Here is a 19,301-nt window from a genome sequence, read left to right as displayed (position 1 = left end):
AGGCATTAATTTAGATTTAGTGTTTGGACCACAGCACTGCCTGATCATGGCCCAGAGCCACTTTGGACCACATGCTGTATAAACTTGAAAGTAAAGGGGGCCATTTTCCAAAAGTATTTCTACTTTGTAAGGGAAGGAAAGGGACGTTAAGTGACTACAGGCAGGCTGGATGTACAGCTTTGTTCAGGTGTCTCCACCCCTACTTTCCATATTAGCATCTTCCACTAGAGTAAGTCAATTTTCCAAGAAACATCAGGTTTTGCCTTCTTTTGGTTTGAAGCCAGTAAAAACCACTGATGGAAAAATTCAGCCCCGGTACCTGCAGCTGGGATCCCAAAGCAGTTCCTAAGAGAAGATAAGAGGAAAAACAATTGCACAGACAGCCACGGTGGCATCCCAGCTGCCAGAAGAAAACGTCTTGTGTTCATCATTGAGTCTGTCTGCATGAAATGGGCTATTCAGGAGGATCACACAGGTATGATTTCCTCTGAGGATAGATTGCCCACTCCTTGAGTAGCAGATGCTGCTAACCCATCACGTCATGCTGAATGAGTGCTCCCAGAGGGGTCCTTGCAGCGGGTCCTTCTGTCACACACCCTGAAGCCCCATGACAGCGATGCTTGTGCCTGGCATCTCTCTCCCTGACATTTTTCTGACAAAGGGTTCGATAGTTTGGGTTTATCTGGAAAATCAATTTTACACTGGGCAGCCCTTGAAGGACCACCATCAAAATGTCAGCCGAGCCAGAGGCCCCAGGAGAGGACACGATCTGTCTGGCCTCACTGATTGTACAAGAGCAGTGAACAGGGGAGGAGACAGGAAGGTTTTACAAATGTATTTCCCTGAGTGGGTCCATGAAGTAATCTCCTCAGGGTTCGTGTTTGTTGGAGCCATTGTCCAGTGTAGTTCAATTGCAATGCTCAATTTGGGTATTTACCACCAGTCAGCACAGCCCTTCCTGCCCAGAGAATGGAGGGGGTTTTACAGAGAGTGAGCTGTGCTGGGGAAAGGGCACCTTGTGCTCCTGGGTGGCTCATCCAAGTCCAGCCATCAGCAGAAGTGAATGAAAATGGCCGTGTCTCCCTTGGAGCTGCTACAAAACCTGTCCCATGAATCTGGTGGCCTGTTTCACCCCAGTGAGGATTTTGGCTGTGCGAATTATTTGTGGTTGCTCTTGAAGGTGCAGATTGCTCTTCATCCTTCCTCGGTATCAGGCAGGGGATGGGGCTCAATGCAAGGGCTGAAGTCTGTTGGAATCATCATATCCAGCCTGGGGCTGCTGAATGTCTCCTACTTCTTTGCCCAAGTTTTTTGCAAGTGGAAGATGTCTCGCATCCCACTGAGTTCACTTGATTTTGTCCTCTGGTTTTATCAGTGCTGCCAGAGCTGACTTTCACCTCCCAGCTCTTCTTGACAGCCACCCTGGGTCCATGAATCAGCTGAGGCACACCAGGTTGGCAGTCCTGGGAGAATCCCTCCTTGGTGTGGGGCATCCCTTGATGTCCCAGCAGAGAGAAATTGTGAAGTACCAGCATGATCATACGCTGCTTTGGGGGGGGGGGGGGGGGGGGGGGGGGGGGACGACGGGACAGGCAGGGAACCCACCTCCTGGGAAGGAATTCACTTTCCCATGGTTTTCTGCAGGAGAGACCCATGCAGGGAGCAGCAAACTGCAGGGATGGGTTTAAGGAGCATTTCAACATCCATGTCTTCAGTAAAGGTTCACCCTGGTGCACCTGACACCAAAATTTCAGAGAAAAAAAAAAAAAAAGATAGGAAAGCATCTTCACTGAATTTATACAGCAGCCGGGACAATTGAGTGTGAAAATTGGTCTTTTAAAAAATTGCATGTGAAATGTGCCTTTCCATAGGTAAGAAAGAAACATGAAGATATTTTCACCATGTCTGGAATAGCCTTCATCTCAGCGAGGAGGAAGAGAGCAGGACCCCAGCAAACAAGAGGCACTTGGCTCCGCAAGAAATTCTCAGAGAGGCGGCAGGTGAGAGGAGATTGCAGAGCCAAGAAAGCTCCCAGCGAGGGAGATCATCTGCCTGCTCTTTGAGGAGAGCTTGGTTCTTTAAATCTAGATCCTAGTAAAGGGCAGAGAGAACTAGGCCATGTGAATTAAGGGCCACCATCTGGCCCCGTGCAGGGAAAGCAGTGAACGGGGCTCTGCGAGGTCCTCTGTGAAAGGACCAAATAAGCAGTAACCCAGCCCAGAGACAGGCAGGAGCTCGCTGCCTGCCAGGGGAGCCGCAGCATCCTCAGGTGAGACCCAAAGTGGGAACCATGTGCCTGTCCCCCAGTGCACGGCAGCACCCAGCTGCCCATGTTGTGGCTCTGCAGATGCCTCTGGTTCCCAGAGCAGAGGAAGGGGCTGTCTGCCATCCCCTCCTGTCCCCTGCCATCCCCTACCATCCCCTCCTGTCCCCTGCCATCCCCTACCATCCCCTCCTGTCCCCTGCCATCCCCTACCATCCCCTCCTGTCCCCTGCCATCCCCTACCATCCCCTCCTGTCCCCTGCCATCCCCTACCATCCCCTCCTGTCCTCTGCCATCCCCTACCATCCCCTCCTGTCCCCTGCCATCCCCTACCATCCCCTCCTGTCCCCTGCCATCCCCTACCATCCCCTCCTGTCCCCTGCCATCCCCTGCCCGCGAGGTGCTTTGTGCTGAGGGCAAGGCTGCACCCTGACCGTGGGCTGCTCTGGAGGGCAGCGTGGACCAGAGAGCAGAGTGCTGGCCTAAATCACATCTTATATATCGAGATGGGAAACCAGAATCGCTTTGCTCTCCTCTCCTGCATCACACAGCAGAGTTTCATTGAAGGCATACTGCCTGTAGTTTCTGGAGGAGCCGGGACGCATCTTTCAGAAGGGCTCTTGGCTCTGATTTAACTATGTCAAGCAATGGAGAGGGCACCGTGCCTTCAGCTGAGTTATTTCACAGTCTGATTATCTTCCCCTGAGGAAAAAAAACAGGTCCTATTTCTACTCCAAACTGTGGACTCTTGCTTTGACTTTTTTATAGGATAGAAGAGCCTTCATGTACAGAAACCTTCCCCCAGGCAGCCTCCTCTTAGCCATCCCTTTTGCTGGTGAAAGAGCTGGAGCCTCTTTAGTCATAATCCATGGGCAGATTCCCCAGACCTTGAATGCTTTCCAAATCTCTGGAGGTATTTTTCAAAGTCTGGGCAAGACACTGTGGGAATCAAAAGATCCCAGTTGTGTTCCCAGGCTCCTCTGTTGTGTCACACTGAGAAATTTTTTCCTTTTATTTCTCTTGGTTTCTGTGATTTACGTCCTGGGAGGGGAGCTCCATGGGACAGGGCTCCTCCCCGGAGGAAAGACTGTACAGAGCCTCACACTCTGGAGCTCAAGTTCAATAAAAAGGTTCTTTATATTAATTAAGAAAGACTTCAAAAGAGGAATAAAGTAAAACAAATTGCAGAGCTGATGCTTTTGTCATTTACCCAGGTGCAAGCTGTGACTATTACCGTGAAGGTCAATGAAGCTAGAGGTGTATAAAAGCAAATGAGGGGGAGAAAAGTGATTCCCCTTTGGGGATGTGCTGTTGCTGAGTTGGAAAAGGTGCTGTTTCCTGATCTGGTACCACTGTGGAAAACAAGGCGGGGTTCTTCTGTTCTGAGGTCTAAGACACTCAAACTGAAGTCACCTTCCATGGTCACAGCAACTTAAGGTGAAGATGAGCTCATCATTGAACATTTTTGTGTGAAAAATGCTCTTCTTGCTAGCGCACCTCTCGAATCTGTTTTAAGCCCTGTGAGCTCCAGCTGCACCTGGAGCATCCTGATCTGTAGCAGCCATGTGCTGCCTTGTGTCGTGGGGTTAATAGGAAGCTGCTCGGGTGGGTTTTGAAGGCACTTTAAAGAGTGAACCCAGCAGAGAAACACAGCCACGTGTAACTCGCTACTGGCCCTTCCCTCCCCTGATTTTTGGTGAGACCTGATTCACCAGCAGGACATCCCACTGTGATCCCTGCTTGGGGGAAGGTGATGGCTGTGGTTAAAAAAACAACTTCTAAAGCACCAGGGGAGGATGTGTTCAAGCCCTGTTGTACCACTGATCCTTTTGGCCTTATTGCGCTGCTCTTGATAAAGTCAAGGGGAGCTTAATGCTTTTTAAAGGTCCTCAGCTTTTATGAGCTATAAAGCGTTGACCTTAAAGGGAGGTGCTGAGGGAAGTATATTAAAGATAGATCTATGTGGGATAGTCAGACGTGCCAGCTTTCCCACAGCTGCTCCCTGGATTGCCTTTTTCTAAGCTCTCTTTAAACTAACATGTTGATTACTTTCCTAGAGAAAAGCTGCCTGGAGCTGCAGGCTGCTGCTGAAACCTGCTCTCAGGAGGTCCAGGGCAACCTTCCCTTGGACATTTGCTGATGGCAACACACAGAAGTCTTTCCCCAGTTTGTTCTCAGCTGTTTGTCCCCACTGAGCCTCAGCCAGGGGTCACCCTGCTGCAAATTTCCTGGTTTCTGCTGAACACTGTGCTCTGTGATCCTGGGACTTGGAAAAGGCCCCGTGTCAGCTCATCACTACAGAAATCCCATCTCCCACACCAGTAATAACCAGTGCCAGAGGACTCCAGAAGAATAAATCCTTTGCAATGAGCAATCAAGGGGGCAGACCTGCTTGTGGGGTCTCTGCTAATCGTGGGTCTGTGGCAAGTGATTTCTATGAAATCATTCAATAATCATTAAGAGATCTGCTTTACCTTTCTTACTCCTAGAAAAGGGGGATGATGCTATTCACCAGCATTGCCCAGTACCAGGAGACTTAAAAGTATTTATGAGGTGCTGAGAAAACTGTGGTTTGGAAAGCATTCAATGAGTGTGAGAGAGAAATGAGGGGTAAGCAATCCCCACGGATCTTGGGGAGGGGAAGGGCACAGCCAGAATAGAGTGGGGTGGGCACTGCCTGCAGCCCCCCCACCCCAGTCAAGCTCCTGGTGCACCAGCAGGACCCTTGTAGGATGCTGGGAGAGGGTGCAAGGGAAGATCCCCCGCAGAGCAAAAGGGTTGTCATCATGCTCCTACTACCTGAAATTAATTTGGGGCTGAGCCCAGGGGCTGTTGCTCCCAGGGTTTGCTTTGGGAAAGCATCTTTGCTTGGGGGTTGGTACTTCGGGGAGATGAGATCCCTCTGCACACCCCCCCCCGCTGCCCTCAGGCACCGCTGGAGAGCGGGGGCAGCTCAGCAGGTCCCTGTGCTCCCAGGAGGTGGGGGGGGGGGGGGGGGGTTAAGCCCCCCTGCTCGCCCCCTGCCCGGCCTTGCTCGCCCCGCACCGCCGCTTCCGAGGCTGGTTTTCCCCCTCTCCCTTTGCCGTGTTTAGTTAAATTTCCCCCGCCTTAGTTGATGTCACATCCTGTTCCACAGCCATCCCCTGCTAGTAGCCAGCCCTACCAATTCCCTTTTTTTTTTTTTTTTTTTTTTTTTTTAATCCCTGTCCTCTCCCCATCACCCCCCCTTTTCAAGGCAAACTTTTGGCAATAGCAGAGATAATCATTTCGTGCTCCGTTGAATTTCTCCTCGCAAATGTCTTTCGATCAGGGGAGCCATTAAAAAAAAAAAAAAAAAAAAATTACCAGAGAGCCAGCACCGAGAGCAGAGGAGAGAAACTGGGATCCCAATAAATATGCAAAGTGAAGGCTCTGCTAAGCAGATTTCTTGCATTGCTTCCTGGGGGTGCTGAGAGCCTCCCGGAAAATCATTCTGATTTTTTTTTTTTTTAATTTCATTTTATTTTCTTTTTTTTTTTTTTTCTTTTTAATTAAAATAATAATAACAATAAAGGACTGAGGAGGCAGCGAGGCGCTCGGGGATCGGCACAGGGAGACTCGCCCGGGAGGTGATCTGTATGCAAGGTGCCTAGAACGGGGTGCGAGACATGCAACCGGCAAGCAAGCTCCTCACCCTCTGCTTTCTCATCCTGATGGGCACAGAACTCACTCAAGTAGGTTTCTCTCTTGCTTTTCCCACTCCCCCCCCCTTCCCTGCTTTTCTCCCCAACGCCATTTTCTATTAAACCTCGAGAGCACAAAAGAAAACTGGAGTAGAAAGCTCCCCCCGCCCCTCCCCGGGTACCCGGCTTTGCTCAGCCCGCGGTGCCGGTGGACCCGGTGGGCTTGGGGCGGGGGGAAGGGGGGGTCTGGAGGGCGAACCCCAGAGCCCGGGGGGAAATGGGGGGTGACCCGGCGTGGCTACCCCCGAGGGGGGTGTGGGGGCCCCCCCACCTGCTCGCCCCACTTATGGGGGAAGTTGGTGGTGTTGTTGTTGGGGGGGGGGGGGGGCGGGCAGTGGGACCCCCACTGCCGGGCTGGGCTGGCCCCCGCGGGGCTCTGGTTCTGTGAAGTTCGGGGCTGCCTGTCCCGGGTCCCCACGGGGACTGGACACGAGTACACGGTGACGGTCCCTCCTTGTCAACCCCCCACACTCCACACCAGCTCCTCATGGGGGGGGAGCTTTGCTGATTTTAGGTGACATTTAAATGTCCCTTGATGTTTCCATCTGTGACAGGCTTGTGGGAGAGAGGAGCATCTTATTTATCTCCCTCTCCCCCCTCCACCTTTCTTTTTTTTTTATTATTGGTTTTTAATGCTTCCCCTTTATTGTCCCGGCCCCTGGACTGAGTGAGTAGTGCGGCTGGGGGGAGGAAAGGAGGCACACAAAAGCCATTTCTTGCAAGTGGAAATAAAACTCTATTTGACTTCTTTAAGATAACTGGGGGGAGGCAGGCAAGGAGGTTGTCTTTTGTTTTGTTTTGGTTTGGTTTTTTTTCCCCAGTCACTGAGGAAAGGAAGAAAAGTAATTGCAAGAGGATGCTCTAGATTGTGGGGTTAATTGTGATGCTGCCTGGAAGCAAAAAAAGAAAGAAAAAGAAGCTATAAATAGGAGGGGAGTAGAGGCTTCTTAATGTAGGAGCAATTAGCAGCTGGGCTCTCATCCTGGATGCTTTATGTAGATTATTTTTTTCCTTTCCCCTGCTGACAACGCTCTCTCCTGTCACTGCCCTATTGCTGAAGTTTCAGTAGCTGAAGCCTTTTGGCTTTGCACCCTCAGAGTATTTCTGCTGCCCCCAGGAAGAAATGGCTGAAGAGCTGCCTTAATCGCACGGGGCCCTCCAGAGAAGGGATGAGAAGGTAGTAATTTGGGGGGGGGGGGGGGGGGGGGGGAAGCAAAGACATCCAAGAGCTGTGTGGATGAGGAGGGGTGGGAAGGAGCCAGAGCTGCAAGTGAGCGCCCAGGAGAAGCCCATTGTGCGTGTGAGGATGCACGGGGTGTGCGCATGCGCCGCGCTGGACAAAGCAGCCAGCGACCGCCAGCGTTGCTTGGGAATCAGCAAAAAGGGGCTTCTCACCACGCACCCGGCCCGGCCGAGGTCACGGCCAGCCAGGGCCCGTGGCAGCGTCGTGGAGAAGCAGCGTGGTAGGGCTGCCCCCTTGCTCCGCAAACCCCCTCCGGCCTCCTTCCCGCCCAGCCCTGGGGATTGCACCCACAGCCTGGGGACCTGGGTGGCACCCCCCTCCCCGGGGGGCTGTCACCGTCCCTTATCGGCCTTGTCAGCCCTCCCCGCTCTGCACTGGTGGGTTTTTTCAAGGACACCGAGTTATCACCTCTTGTGCCAAGGATGCCGCTGCGCTTGGCTACTTTCTCCTTTTCTTGCTCTCTTTTTTTTTTTTTTTTTTTTTTTTTTGAGACTGCAGCACTCTTCAGTTTCTGAGCAACTTTACATCGGGGTTGGGGGGGGGGGGGGGGATGTGGAACCAAATCTGAGCTGTGGGGCTGAGCGCTGCGGGCTGACTTTGGCAGAGTTACCTCCCAGCCCGTCCCTGCCTGCTGGCGGGAGGTTGGAAGCCCCTGCCGAAGCCCTGGCTTTGCAGAGCTGCCTTGCTGGGGCTGGTTTCTGCTTTGCAGTCCCTACCTGGGCTTTGCTGCCTGCAGGTAGCCGAGTCCTGCCAGGCCCCGTGCACTGGCCACGCCGAGCTCTCCCGCCAGCGTGCCTGCTGACTCGCTTGGCACTGCAGAGCCCTTTCAAGAGTTTTAGCATCTCATTTCTGTAGCACAGCTGCCAGATGCAATCCCCAAATATGCCTTTCAGCCCAGGCACCGCCCAGCTCAGTGTCTTCCACATTTAATTCAGTGCTGGATTTACATCTCCATCACATGCGTGGAGTCTCTCCCATCCCCTACAGAGATCCGATGCCGGGGGAGGAGGGATCGAGGTTCAGGGGAGAGAGGTTGCTGATTTAGGCAGCTTTCCCTGATGGTGCAGAAGCGACTGCTGTCCTCTCCTCTCCCTTCCTGCAGTGACACTGGCAGGCCAGTGCACAAAAAAAGGAATAAATGGGGAGAGGAATGGCTGTTAAATGAGGCTGGAAGGGGTGAGGACATGGCTGTGCTCCCAGCTGGGTGCTGGGAAAGCTCTTCTCATGGAGGGAAGGGAAGGGAGTTGTCTTCAAGGTGTTGGTACTGCAGCATCCTCTGGTCCCCCTGAGTGGGAGGAAGGATGCTCGTGCCCAGCTGGGAGCACACGGGTGATGCACACACTGTGGGGTGCACCCCCAGGTTTGGGACGGGGGGGCTTTGAGACCCGCCTGAGGTGGATGGTAGTTTTACCTGTGTGAAACAAGGGGAGGGCTGCCCCTACGGGCCCTCCCCGAGCAAGACCTGCACGAGGCTCTGGGATTTCTTCTAGCTGCCAAAGGTCTCCTCACTTGCTTTGTGCCTTGCCTTGGCTCTCCACAGGTCAGCGATGAAAACCTGAAATAACGTATTTCGGCAGGGTTCAGCAGGCTGGTTTCGGGGTGCAGGGGCTGGGTATGGGTGCTGGGACAGGGAGGGCAGAGCTGCTGCTGCGGGCACCCCATGATGCAGCTTCGCTCTGGCTGTGCTTGCAGCTCTGGGCAGAGGGCTTCCCAGGCAAAACATGGGGCTTTTTCTCCTTGTCTTCTTCTTAGTGAGACTCAGGGCAGCTCTCCTGATGGTCGTGAAGGAGCAGAGCCAACTTACGCTCTCTAAGGATCTGCTTGTCACGTGCAGAAAGAGAGTGCTGCCAAGAGGGCAGAGGATTTGGGCTGCTGTAGTAAAGCCAGAGGTATTGGCAGAGGGGGGTCTAGGATGCCATCTGCTTGTCTATCTGTCCGACTTGTCCTTTTGTCATGCCTCATGCTTGCTGGCGAGCTGCTGGGTTATTACCAGTGAAAACCTCTTTGCATTCCTCAAAGTTTTGCAGGCGCAGAGCACCAGCGCTCTGACATCCACTTACCCAGTAATCATTGAAACCACACAGGAAGAAATACCTTCCTGGAGCAGACAGCTATTAAATATTTAGAGCTTCTGTAAAGAAAAAAAAAAAAAATAATAAAAACAAAACAAACAAACAAACAAAAAAAAAACAATTTAAACAATTTTGCCATTGATTTTCCTAAAAGCACCTCAGGTTCTTCTTGGGGCTATTTTCAGAGGAAGGGGGGAGCTGTCAGGGATACACGCTGCCCTCCCCAAAGCTGCCCGTGCCCCTCTGCCCCAGAAGTGCCCAGCCAAGCCGTGCTGGCTCCCCTCCATCCCTGGGGGGGCTTCCCAGTGCCCAGTTTGGTGGCCGGGCTCTTCCCTCCCCTGTCAGGGACACACATGGAAACTGGTAGGATTAAGCTGCAAATCTGTAGCCTGCAACAGGAGGCAGCTGCCTCATCTCATAAACCAATTTGTGTCTAATTTCACTAACTTCAGCTTTAACCAATAAAAAAGAAAGGTAATTTTCAGCCCTGGGTCGTATTTATTGCTCAAGTTATCCGTCCTTGTAATCAGTATTAGCATCACTGCGTAAAGTAATACAAAACTAATTACTATCTGAGTGAATTAGATAGATGAAGGCTGTAGACTGCGTTGGCAGTGAAGAAACTAATTCTTGAGTTATGACTGATAAGTGTTGGCTTCGCTCTGCTGTGATGAAGTTATGAACAAAAGGGAACAAGGCAGGGACAGGGACACCCAAGGAGTGTCCCTCTGGGGTTTGTTGCCTCTGGGTGCCTCAGCCAGGCTCTTTGAGAGCCCTGGGAGGGCAGGGAGATACCCAAGAGGTTTAGTCAGTCAAGCGTTCCCCTAAAAGAGGGAAGATGCACTTGGGAAACTGAGGCACAGAGCCTGAGACGTGTCACAGCACCACCAAATCCCCTTTGTGGGGAAGAGCACCTAAAAATCCTGATTTTTCCCTCTTTTGTAGACTGTAGCTATTTCTGGCTACTGCCCTCCCGGAGCTGAGCCCAGGAGCCCTGGTCCCAGCCTCCGGACTGGCTTTGTCCTGGGTTTTGGCCCTGGGAAGCTTTCTCCCTGTTCAGAACCCAGGTCCTGGCTCCTAGCCCCTCTCCCCTGCCCAGCTGGGAGGCAGCATTCAAAACCAGCCAAAATGCAAAAGATCTCCTGGAAAGATAGCAGCGGGGCAATCGCACGTGTCAGTCCTCGGTCCAGGAGTGCGCAGCAGCAAGTGACCCTGGAGCAATTCCTAGCAAGCAATGTGCAGAACAAGTTTTCAGTGTAAAGGCACTTTCTGACTGGAGGCGTGTGACTGACCCAGGGAAATACGCCCCCCCAAAAAAAAATCATCATCCCTAACCAAAACATCCGAGTAACAGGAACCCACTGATCGCCCGCGAAACTTGCGCCGACTTTAACGGGCTCTGATCTAGCCCAGAGGCTCTGACACGTGTTGGCACTCGCTGTTAGAGCATGGGTTTAATGTCAAGAGCAGCTTTAGCTAAACACAGATTTAGCAAAGTGAAGACCTGCAAAGGGGATTATTCTGTTCCAGTGTAACAGAAGGAGCATGTTCTTTCTGCTGCAGAGCGTTTCTACTCGCTGTGTGGGTAACAAAAGGAAAGGTTGCAGAGTGTTTTGCGTGCCGAAGGGGTGGTCACAGTGTCCTTAGCTGGGGGTTAACTTTCCAGAGCACTTTCGGCTGCCTAATCCCGAAACACGGCTGCTCCTGGAGCAAAGTGCAGCACCACCACCAGCAGTTTCACACAGAGTCTCACCAGGAGCTGGTGGTGATCTGCAGCATCACGGTCACTGTTTCCAAGTCACTTTGGGGTCTTTAATTGCCGTTTTCTTCCTTCACTTTCCCCATCTCTCCAGCCATACCCTCCCTGCAACAGGAGGGGTAGAGTTTGCTCTGTGCTGGTGCAACGCCGAGGTGTCAGGGTCTGGCTCCAGGATTAAGGTTTGTGTGAGTTGATGGTAGCACAGGTAGTGACAAAAGAAGATGAAGGGGCAAGGATATTTGGAGTTCAGACCCCAAAATCGGAGAAGCCCGGTACCATTTATTGCTGTGGCAGTTGTGACCTGCTGAGGGATAGATGCCCCACAGCAAATGTAAGAGAAGATTGTCCCATGCTCCAGAGGTGATGGGTACGAAGTGTATGTTCCTTAATGAGGATGAAGTTGCCCACGCTGCCTCCCACGGAAGGCGGGGTGCTTCTTCTGCCTGATGCTGTTCACAGCCCTCTGCTGCCCACAGACTGATGTGGAGGGATTTTGGATACCTCCTGCCACAAGCCCAAGCAATGAGGAATGCGAGGGAAGGGGCTGAACATTTACTGAGTTGAGAAAGGGATAAGAAACATCGTCTCTCTCAAGAGCAGAGTGCAGGGCTTTCCCTCTAACTCTGTGGTGCTGGGCAGAAAGCAGAGGGGCACCGTGAGCACTCCACGCAGTGCTGGGGTGGGATTGGAGCCCTGGCCTGAGCAGGCAGAGCTGGGCTGAACTGGCAGCTCCTTACCGCCAGCCTTGACCCCCACTGCAGGGACCGCCACGCAGAGCTGCTCGGCATCCCCACGGCCTTCGGCTGCCAGACGTGCTGTGCAGTGCCAGGGAGTGCAGCCCCTCGCCCCGGTTCTCGGGGTGCTCTCCCATCCATGCATGATGGAGGTGGTCCTTTCCACCCCGCAGCTCATCAGCCTCCATGCAGTCCACGCTCCTTCGCAAGTGGGACAGCAACAGGGACTCCAGGAGGGCTGCAAAAAGTCAGTGGAGACAGGGAATACTCCAAGAAGCCATTTCAGAGCCCCTCCATCAGCTACAAGAGGGAGCTTTCGAGAAAAGTCACTTAGTCCAAGTATCCAAGGAGGGTCCCTGAAGTTACACAGCAAGATCCTTCTGGAAAGGACAGACCTTTCCCACAGTGCCTGGCCAGAAGGCATGGCACAGCCTGTGGGTCTCCAGTGTGGAGAGGAGGAGCTGGAAAGAGCTGGAGTATGGGATGTCCCACACACCACAGAGTGCACCTGAGTGCCCTGACAAATCACTGAATCGTGTGCTGCCCAGACAGGAGCTGCCAGACCCAAGAAGGTGCCTGGACACATCCTCCTCATTGGAGATGCTGGGTGTTAGTTGAGATGCCTCCAGCATTTACTGAGCCAGCTTGGAGCACCAGCAAGATTACATACATACAGGTGTATGTGTTTTAAAGCAGATCCTACCCTGTCACCATGCATTAAATAGGAATTCTCAGACTGTGGTATACAGACACCATCTCCTTGTAAACTTGGAAGCAACAGGAACTTCAGCACCTCTTCTCTGAACCAGCCAGGAGAGGGAGACAATGACCGCCGTGTCCTGCACACACACACACACACACACACACACACACTCACACAGCCGTGTTTGCAAACCTGGACCCTTGTAGGGCTCCTTTACACAGTCAGTCACATTTTCATTATCACTTCCCAGCAGCAGAATTTTCCACCAACTAGCTGTTTTGAAAGACCCTGTTCTTTGCTTTTACCTATCATTCCTCCTCTTTCTCTGCTCAGAATATATGCATGCAAAGAGGATCTTTTGTTCCCAAGCAGTTCATCTTTTCCTGCTTTTTACTCTGCTTGCAGCAGGAGAGGCACCAGGAGGGCAGCTTTGCACCCCCTGCTTTTATGGGTGGCTGTAGTGAGCGCATCAGGGCAAGAAAAACTCTGGGGCATCATGAGATTTTTTTTCCAAGGCAATGCCTTATGCAAAATACCCCAAAGTGATCAGGAGAAAGGCGAACTCAATCAGTTCAGCAAAACCGGTACTGAAGAGATTTCTACAGATGTTACAATGGAAAGTTGCTCTTTAAGGGCCAGATCCTGCTGGGCCCTGGGAAGGCCCATCAGTGAATGTCATCAGGTCAAAAAGAATCATCTGAGTCTCCTTGATTTCGCCAGCATTTCTTCTGATTTGCTCTAGCATGAGTATAGGTGATGTCAGGTCTCACATCAAGTTCATGTCCTCACTGGGTTTTTGCTGTCTGTGTTTCACTTTGTTGCCATGCTGGGCTTCTAAAACCAGGGAAATCATTAGGGTAGGGAAGAGGCTTCCATGGTTGGACATCACCTACTTCAGGCACTGAGATGACAAAGATCATTTTCCTACTTGATGCCCACAACCTAGCACAGCGCAAGGCGACCACCCCCTCTTGTCTCTGAATAACCTTCATCCTTAAAAAAAGGGAAACAGTGGCATTTCTCAGAGCCTCTTTTTTGTCCTGTCTCTGCTTTGGACCAGCTGACGTGGGCTGAGCTTGCGTGGCCGTACCACAGCCAGCCTGATGTGCTGGGAAAGGGTTGTACCCTATGGGCTCAGGGCCATCCCGCTCCTGGCACAGGTCGTTAATTCATTAAGTCACTGAACTTTCTGAAAAGGTACAGAAGAACAGTCGATCTCTTGGTGTCCCTACCTGAACTCCCTTTATCTTACCAGCAAAGAAAGACTGCCCCAAAACTGCTGCTTTTGGCTACTTCATAAACACCGAAAGCAAGAGAAAGAAAGAAAATCACACCTGGATTTCTCTCTCCCATAAAGGGTTTTGCTCCAGGGAAGCGGAGCAGCTCTGCTGCTGCTGGATCCCGGCCTTCCCCTGCCTGCACGGACACTCTGTGCTTCCCCTGGGAAGTCTCCCCCCTCCTTAGCAGGGACTTGTGGCTGCTGCTTCTCTCTCTGTGCCTCGCTGTCCCCGTGTGCAGAAGCTTTAATCATTGCAAAGCACTTGAAGGGCATATGAATGAAATCACCTGCGTGCACGGGTAGGAAATGAGTCTTTCTTTAGTCCATGTGGAATCCAGAGCAAGGCAAAGGAATGCTTGTTACCCTGCTGAATACCATTTTAAATAATAAAGTATCCATAGGTCTGATTCCTTTTGTATGTGTTTGGAGTAGACAAATATGAGGGATAAACTTTACTTACAAACTCAGTTTCAGAATGAACATTAAGATGATTTAAGTGTAGCACTCAAGTGTTATATATGGTATGAAATCAGATAAGCAATCAGGGTCTCAGCTACTACAGTGCTGAGCACAGCATAAGCACCTGTTAGAGCAGAACAGGCTGAACTGGAATGGAATGGGAAGCTGTGATTTATTCCAAAAGATGGAAGTCATCTGGGGCTTTTGCCTAATGAACCTGTGCCTACAACCACAGCCTGAAACACGTCCTTGGTGCTGACCTCCTCAGGCACAACGCTGCACCACCTGAGAGCAGTTTCTCCACGGAAAGGATGCTCGGTGCCTGGGCTGGGTGAAGCCAATTTCATGGGGTGCAAATAGTTTGTCTGCTTTGGGAGCCCGAAGCAGAACTGTGTCTGATTCAGCAGGCAGGAGTGTTCTCTTACTGATTTCAGCAGCAGATTGACCTGTCAGCTGGCTGATTTACCCAGATTAGAGCTGGTCTGGCCTGATCAGGGGAAAGGGCAGAGGTGAGATGGTTTGAGTGTGCTGGGAAGCGAGGGGAAAGAATGGCATTTCAGCTGTTACAGCCTTTGACATGCACCAACCGCTGCCTCCCAGCTGCCAGCATCTGATTCTGCCACCGTGTTGTCGGAGGGACGGGATCCGACCTGGCATCAGCGCTCGTACTCTAACACATCTCTTTTTCTCCACCTGGTGGACTTGCTAAATGTGCTTTCATTTCGGTGCCTCACAGGAACTCCCCGGTGCTCTCTGCAGAACCAGCTCCGCTTGACTGTCGCTGGTTTCTGCTCTCTTTGCCCAGACCAGCAGTGCTGGGAGGCACTGGGATGATCCCACGCCAAGGGCCTGGTCCCCAGCTAGGGGCAAGGTCCTGCTAAGGTGGGACAGGCCAGCTCGGCAGCGATTGCGTTTTCAGTTTTCCCTGGTTGGAATTTGCTCCACACACCAGTCTGGATGCTGTATGGCAAGAAAGTACTGGTGGGTCAAGGCCGTGGGGCACCCCTCAGCACCCTCTCAGCTGTAGCCCAGCCCAGCTCCTGAGGAGGGGGCTGTGAGACCCACGACCCCAAGGAGCCATGCCATCAGGAGAGCAGCTTTGGAGGTGGCAGGTTTGGGGCTGGGCTGATCAGGCTCCAGTGGGAATATCGGTGGCTCCCGTGGGCTGGCCAGGCTGGGGGTGGTGGGGCCACGGAACAGCGCAGGGCTGTGGTGGCTGCTCCAACATGCTGAGGGCAGTGCTATACCAGCAACGCGAGGGGTGTCACTTCTACCCTCTGGAGTGGGCTAGGGGATTAACTTCATCATTTCCTTTGCACGGGGGTGTTTAAAGGCACACCTTGGGTAGGATGTGCAAGGAACTGCAGATCTCTTTTGGTCAGAGATTTTGGTTCTGAAGCCACCAGGACAGTTCTGCAAACGCCTTCAGGAAACCCGAGTTGTGAACAAGCTCCAGGTCGCTGCAGGCTGCGCGGCAGGCCCGCACCGAGGGGCTGTGTGCTGTCTGCAGCGTAACAGCCCGTGGGGTTCCTCAGCAGGGTTTGCCTCAGGGCCACCCCAGCCGCAGGAAGCCAAGAGTTTTCCTCAAACTCTGTGCTGGGGTGTTCTGGCAGTGTCTGACACCGTCCCATCTCTCCCGACCGTGCAGCCCTGCCTGCTGGGAATGGGGTAAGAGCAGGGCTGGGGAGGGGGGGAATGGGGTAAGAGCAGGGCTGGGGAGCGGGGGAATGGGGTAAGAGCAGGGCTGGGGGGGGGGAACGGGGTAAGAGCAGGGCTGGGGCGGGGAACGGGGTAAGAGCAGGGCTGGGGAGCAGGGGAATGGGGTAAGAGCAGGGCTGGGGAGCGGGGGAATGGGGTAAGAGCAGGGCTGGGGGGGGGGAACGGGGTAAGAGCAGGGCTGGGGCGGGGAACGGGGTAAGAGCAGGGCTGGGGGGGGGGGGGGAACGGGGTAAGAGCAGGGCTGCCAGGCAGAATTTCTGGGGCGTTTTGATTCAGGTCAAGCGTATCGGGTCCTTCGTGCTGACACAGGACTGTGGTTGCAAAGCGCGGTGAGGGGGGGAGCGAGAATGGGGGTGGGGTGGGGGGGGGATGCTCCGAAAACCGTGGGACTGGGGACCACCACGTCCCCCGCCTCGTGGGTTCGCGCGGGAGGGGCGCAGCATCCTGCGTGCCCCGCAGCAGCGAACGCTGCTCCCGATTGCCTTCGCCAGCATCGCGGCGGACCCTGCGCCCCCCCCCCCCACCCCGTACACCCCGACACCACCCCCCCCCCCCCCACGCACCCCCCCGACCGACCCCGGCCCCGCCGCCGCCGCCTGCAGCCGGCAGGGGGCGCCACAGCGCCGCGCCGCAGCGGGGGACCCGCCCCCCCCCCCTCCCCCCCCCCCAATCTTTTCCGCCTCCTCCCCAATTCTTTTCCGCTCTCCCCAAACATTTTCCCCATCCCACCGTATCTTTCCGTCTCCTCAAATCTTTTTCGCTTTCCCTCATTTTTTTTTCCCCCTCTCCCCCATTTTCACCCCCCCCTTCCCCAATCATTTCCTCTCTCCCCAAATCTTTCCTTTCTCTTTCCCCAAGCCTCTCCTCAATTCTTTCCCCTCTCCCTAAATATCTTTCCTCCTCTTCTCCTTCCCTCCGCTCCCCCTTCCCCAAATCAACCACCCCCCCCAACCAAAAGAAAAAAAAAAAAAAATTATTTCCCTCCCCCAAATCTCTCCTTCCCTCCCCAAATTCCTTCTCCCCTCCTTCTCCCTCTCTCCCACCCGCCCATCCGCAGTCGCTCCGGCTGGCTGGGTGCTCACGCCCCCCCCCCCCCCCCCCGCCCCTCCCTCCTTCCCCACCCACCCCCCCCCCTCCCACCCCGGGCCCGTCCCGCCTCCTGCAGCCGCTCGCTTCGCTCCGCTCCGGCTGGGGCTCGCCCGGCGAGCGCAGGGAGGCACCCCCGGCTCCGGTGTTACCGGCTCCGGTGGTACCGGTACCGGTACCGGCACAGGCACCGGCAGCACCATCGCCAGCGCCGGGCAGGGCCGCGGCGGGGCGGCGGCGGACGATGGGCCGGTGGCGAGCGGCGGTGGTGGCCGGGCGACTGGCGCAGCCCGTCCCCAGCGGCATGGAGCCCGGCGCCGGTGCAGAATGAAGGGTGCCTGGCGCCCCCCCCCGCAGACATGTCTGTGCCTTTACTCAAGATTGGAGTCGTCCTCAGCACCATGGCCATGATCACCAACTGGATGTCGCAGACGCTGCCCTCCCTCGTGGGGCTCAACACCACCAAACTCACGGCGGCCACGGGCGGCACCTTGGATCGCAGCACGGGAGTAAGTGCGGGGGGGGGGGGGGGACGGACGGACACGACGACACACGACACACATACATACACGCACACGGGAGGCTGCCCGGAGCATCCCGGGGGCGGCTGCGCCCCGCCACCCTCCCCTCTCCTCTCCTGCCCCCCCCCCCACCTGAGTGTCCCCCGAGATGCTTAAATCTCGGGTGCCTCCCCCGCCGGCAGGCCCTGCAGGAGTGTGTGTGTGTGTGTGTGTCCCCCCCCCGGCTGCAGAGAGCAGCACCCCGGGGAGAGACAGGGCCGCCCCCCGTCGGGGTGAGATGGGGGGGGGGGGGGGGGGGGGGTGCATCGCTTGCAAAGTGCCCCCCCCCCCCCCCCCCCCAGGGCCGCGGGGAGCTGCCAGGAGACGGGGGATTGGGGTGGCGGTGCGGGGAGCACCTCTCCTCCAACTCGCGGGTTTAGCCCTGGGCAGGGGGTTGGGGGTGACCTGGGTGGCCCCCCCCCCCCCCCTCCTCCCCCCCCCCGCCCAGTGCCTTCAGCCAAAGGGTCGCAAAGTTTCCCTCGTCGCCGTTTTGCCGTCGCTGGGCGAAGCAGGTCGGGACCGGGACGGGGGGGGCGAGCCCCTCAGGATCTCAGGCGCTTCCCTGCCTTTAATCAATAGTCGGTAATGGGATGGAAAATGCGGTGGAGAAGTTGCGGTATATTTTGGTCGCGCCGTATGTTCCCGTCCCTGTTTTGCTGGAGGGCTGGTACAGTGCCTGGTCTTGCCACTTTGGAAATGGCTGAGAAAAAACTATCCTTCTGTTTCTCTTCCCTTAGCAGGGAAAAATGGGCACCTTTCGCCTCCAGGCTGCATGCTTGTGCCTTCTAAAAGAGCTAAGGTATTATTACAGCTCTGCTGTTTCAAGACGAGTGTTTCATGTAGTGGTTCTGCTGATTGTGAATGAAACTGGGATTTTTTGCCATGTTACCAGGGATTATAAAACCCGTTTATTATTTTTCCCCCTCCTGTTGTTTTAGTTAGTGAATCAAATTATTTGTCTGTCTGCCTAGATGTCTCTCTTAGTGCATCTGTCAACGTGGATATTTGCAAGGTTATTTGTAATACATTGAAATAGTAGAAAGAACATTTCTCGTCTGTTGGGCAAAACGGTGGTACCTTCAAAGTGATGGGAGGCTGAAATGTGATTGAATAATGTATTTTTGCAAAGTGCTGTGAGATCAAAGGAAAATTAAGATCAGAGAGGTTTGGAGAGCACAGGGGGCACGAGGGGGGCTGGGGAAGGTGCTGTGTTTGTGGCGGGGCTCCCTTTCTGCGGTGTGTCCTGGAAGCTCAGAGGGAGGCACCGACCGTGCCCGCCGGCGCGCATCCCGTCTTTGCTGGCATGCTTTGCCAGGCACGGCCCCAGGCTTTCCCTGCCCGGGACCCACAGAACATTTGGAGGGGAATGGTTGTGTGGTGAACCTCCTTATCCCCAGGAAAGTCTGGCAGAGGAGGGAGGAAACAAAATTCCCGGTGTCCGTTTACTCTGGAGAGCTGCTTTTCCTGCTGCCGGATCCGGGAGAGCTCTGCAGAGCCACCCTGATCACTGCTCAGCCCACAGCCAGGACACCGTATCCTCACCAGTAGCTCGGGCACATCCTTCTCACGGTGTCAAGGAGAAGTCAAATGCTTCGTAACGACAGCCGGGCAGCGGGTTCCTCACCCTGCTGCTCTCGGTGCCTTACGGCACGCCACAACCCTCGCTGCTTCGTGGCTTTCCTTGGGTCTGTGCTTTCCCACT

The 19,301-nt window shown here is 54.4% G+C and overlaps 1 protein-coding gene across 2 annotated transcripts in view; it reads left to right on the top strand.

Moving 5' to 3' along the window:
* The first annotated feature begins 5,377 nt into the window (after positions 1-5,377).
* Positions 5,378-19,301, top strand: part of OLFM1 (olfactomedin 1) — a 34,780-nt gene continuing 20,856 nt past the window's right edge. Inside the window, exon 1 of one of the 2 annotated variants that reach the window (XM_042786659.1) lies at positions 5,378-5,976. In XM_042786659.1, coding sequence (XP_042642593.1) covers positions 5,911-5,976 — 66 coding nt within the window. In that variant the 5' untranslated portion in view covers positions 5,378-5,910. Of the gene's footprint in view, positions 5,977-17,082; positions 17,549-19,301 lie in introns of those variants that run through there. The other variant, XM_033011954.2, reaches the window with a different exon arrangement.

This window comes from Tyto alba, unplaced genomic scaffold, assembly GCF_018691265.1.
Source record: "Tyto alba isolate M040663 unplaced genomic scaffold, T.alba_DEE_v4.0 Super-Scaffold_11, whole genome shotgun sequence".
Lineage (NCBI taxonomy): Eukaryota > Metazoa > Chordata > Aves > Strigiformes > Tytonidae > Tyto > Tyto alba.
The sequence above is the reverse complement of the archived record's forward strand: the minus strand, read 5'-3'. Positions and strand labels throughout refer to the sequence as shown.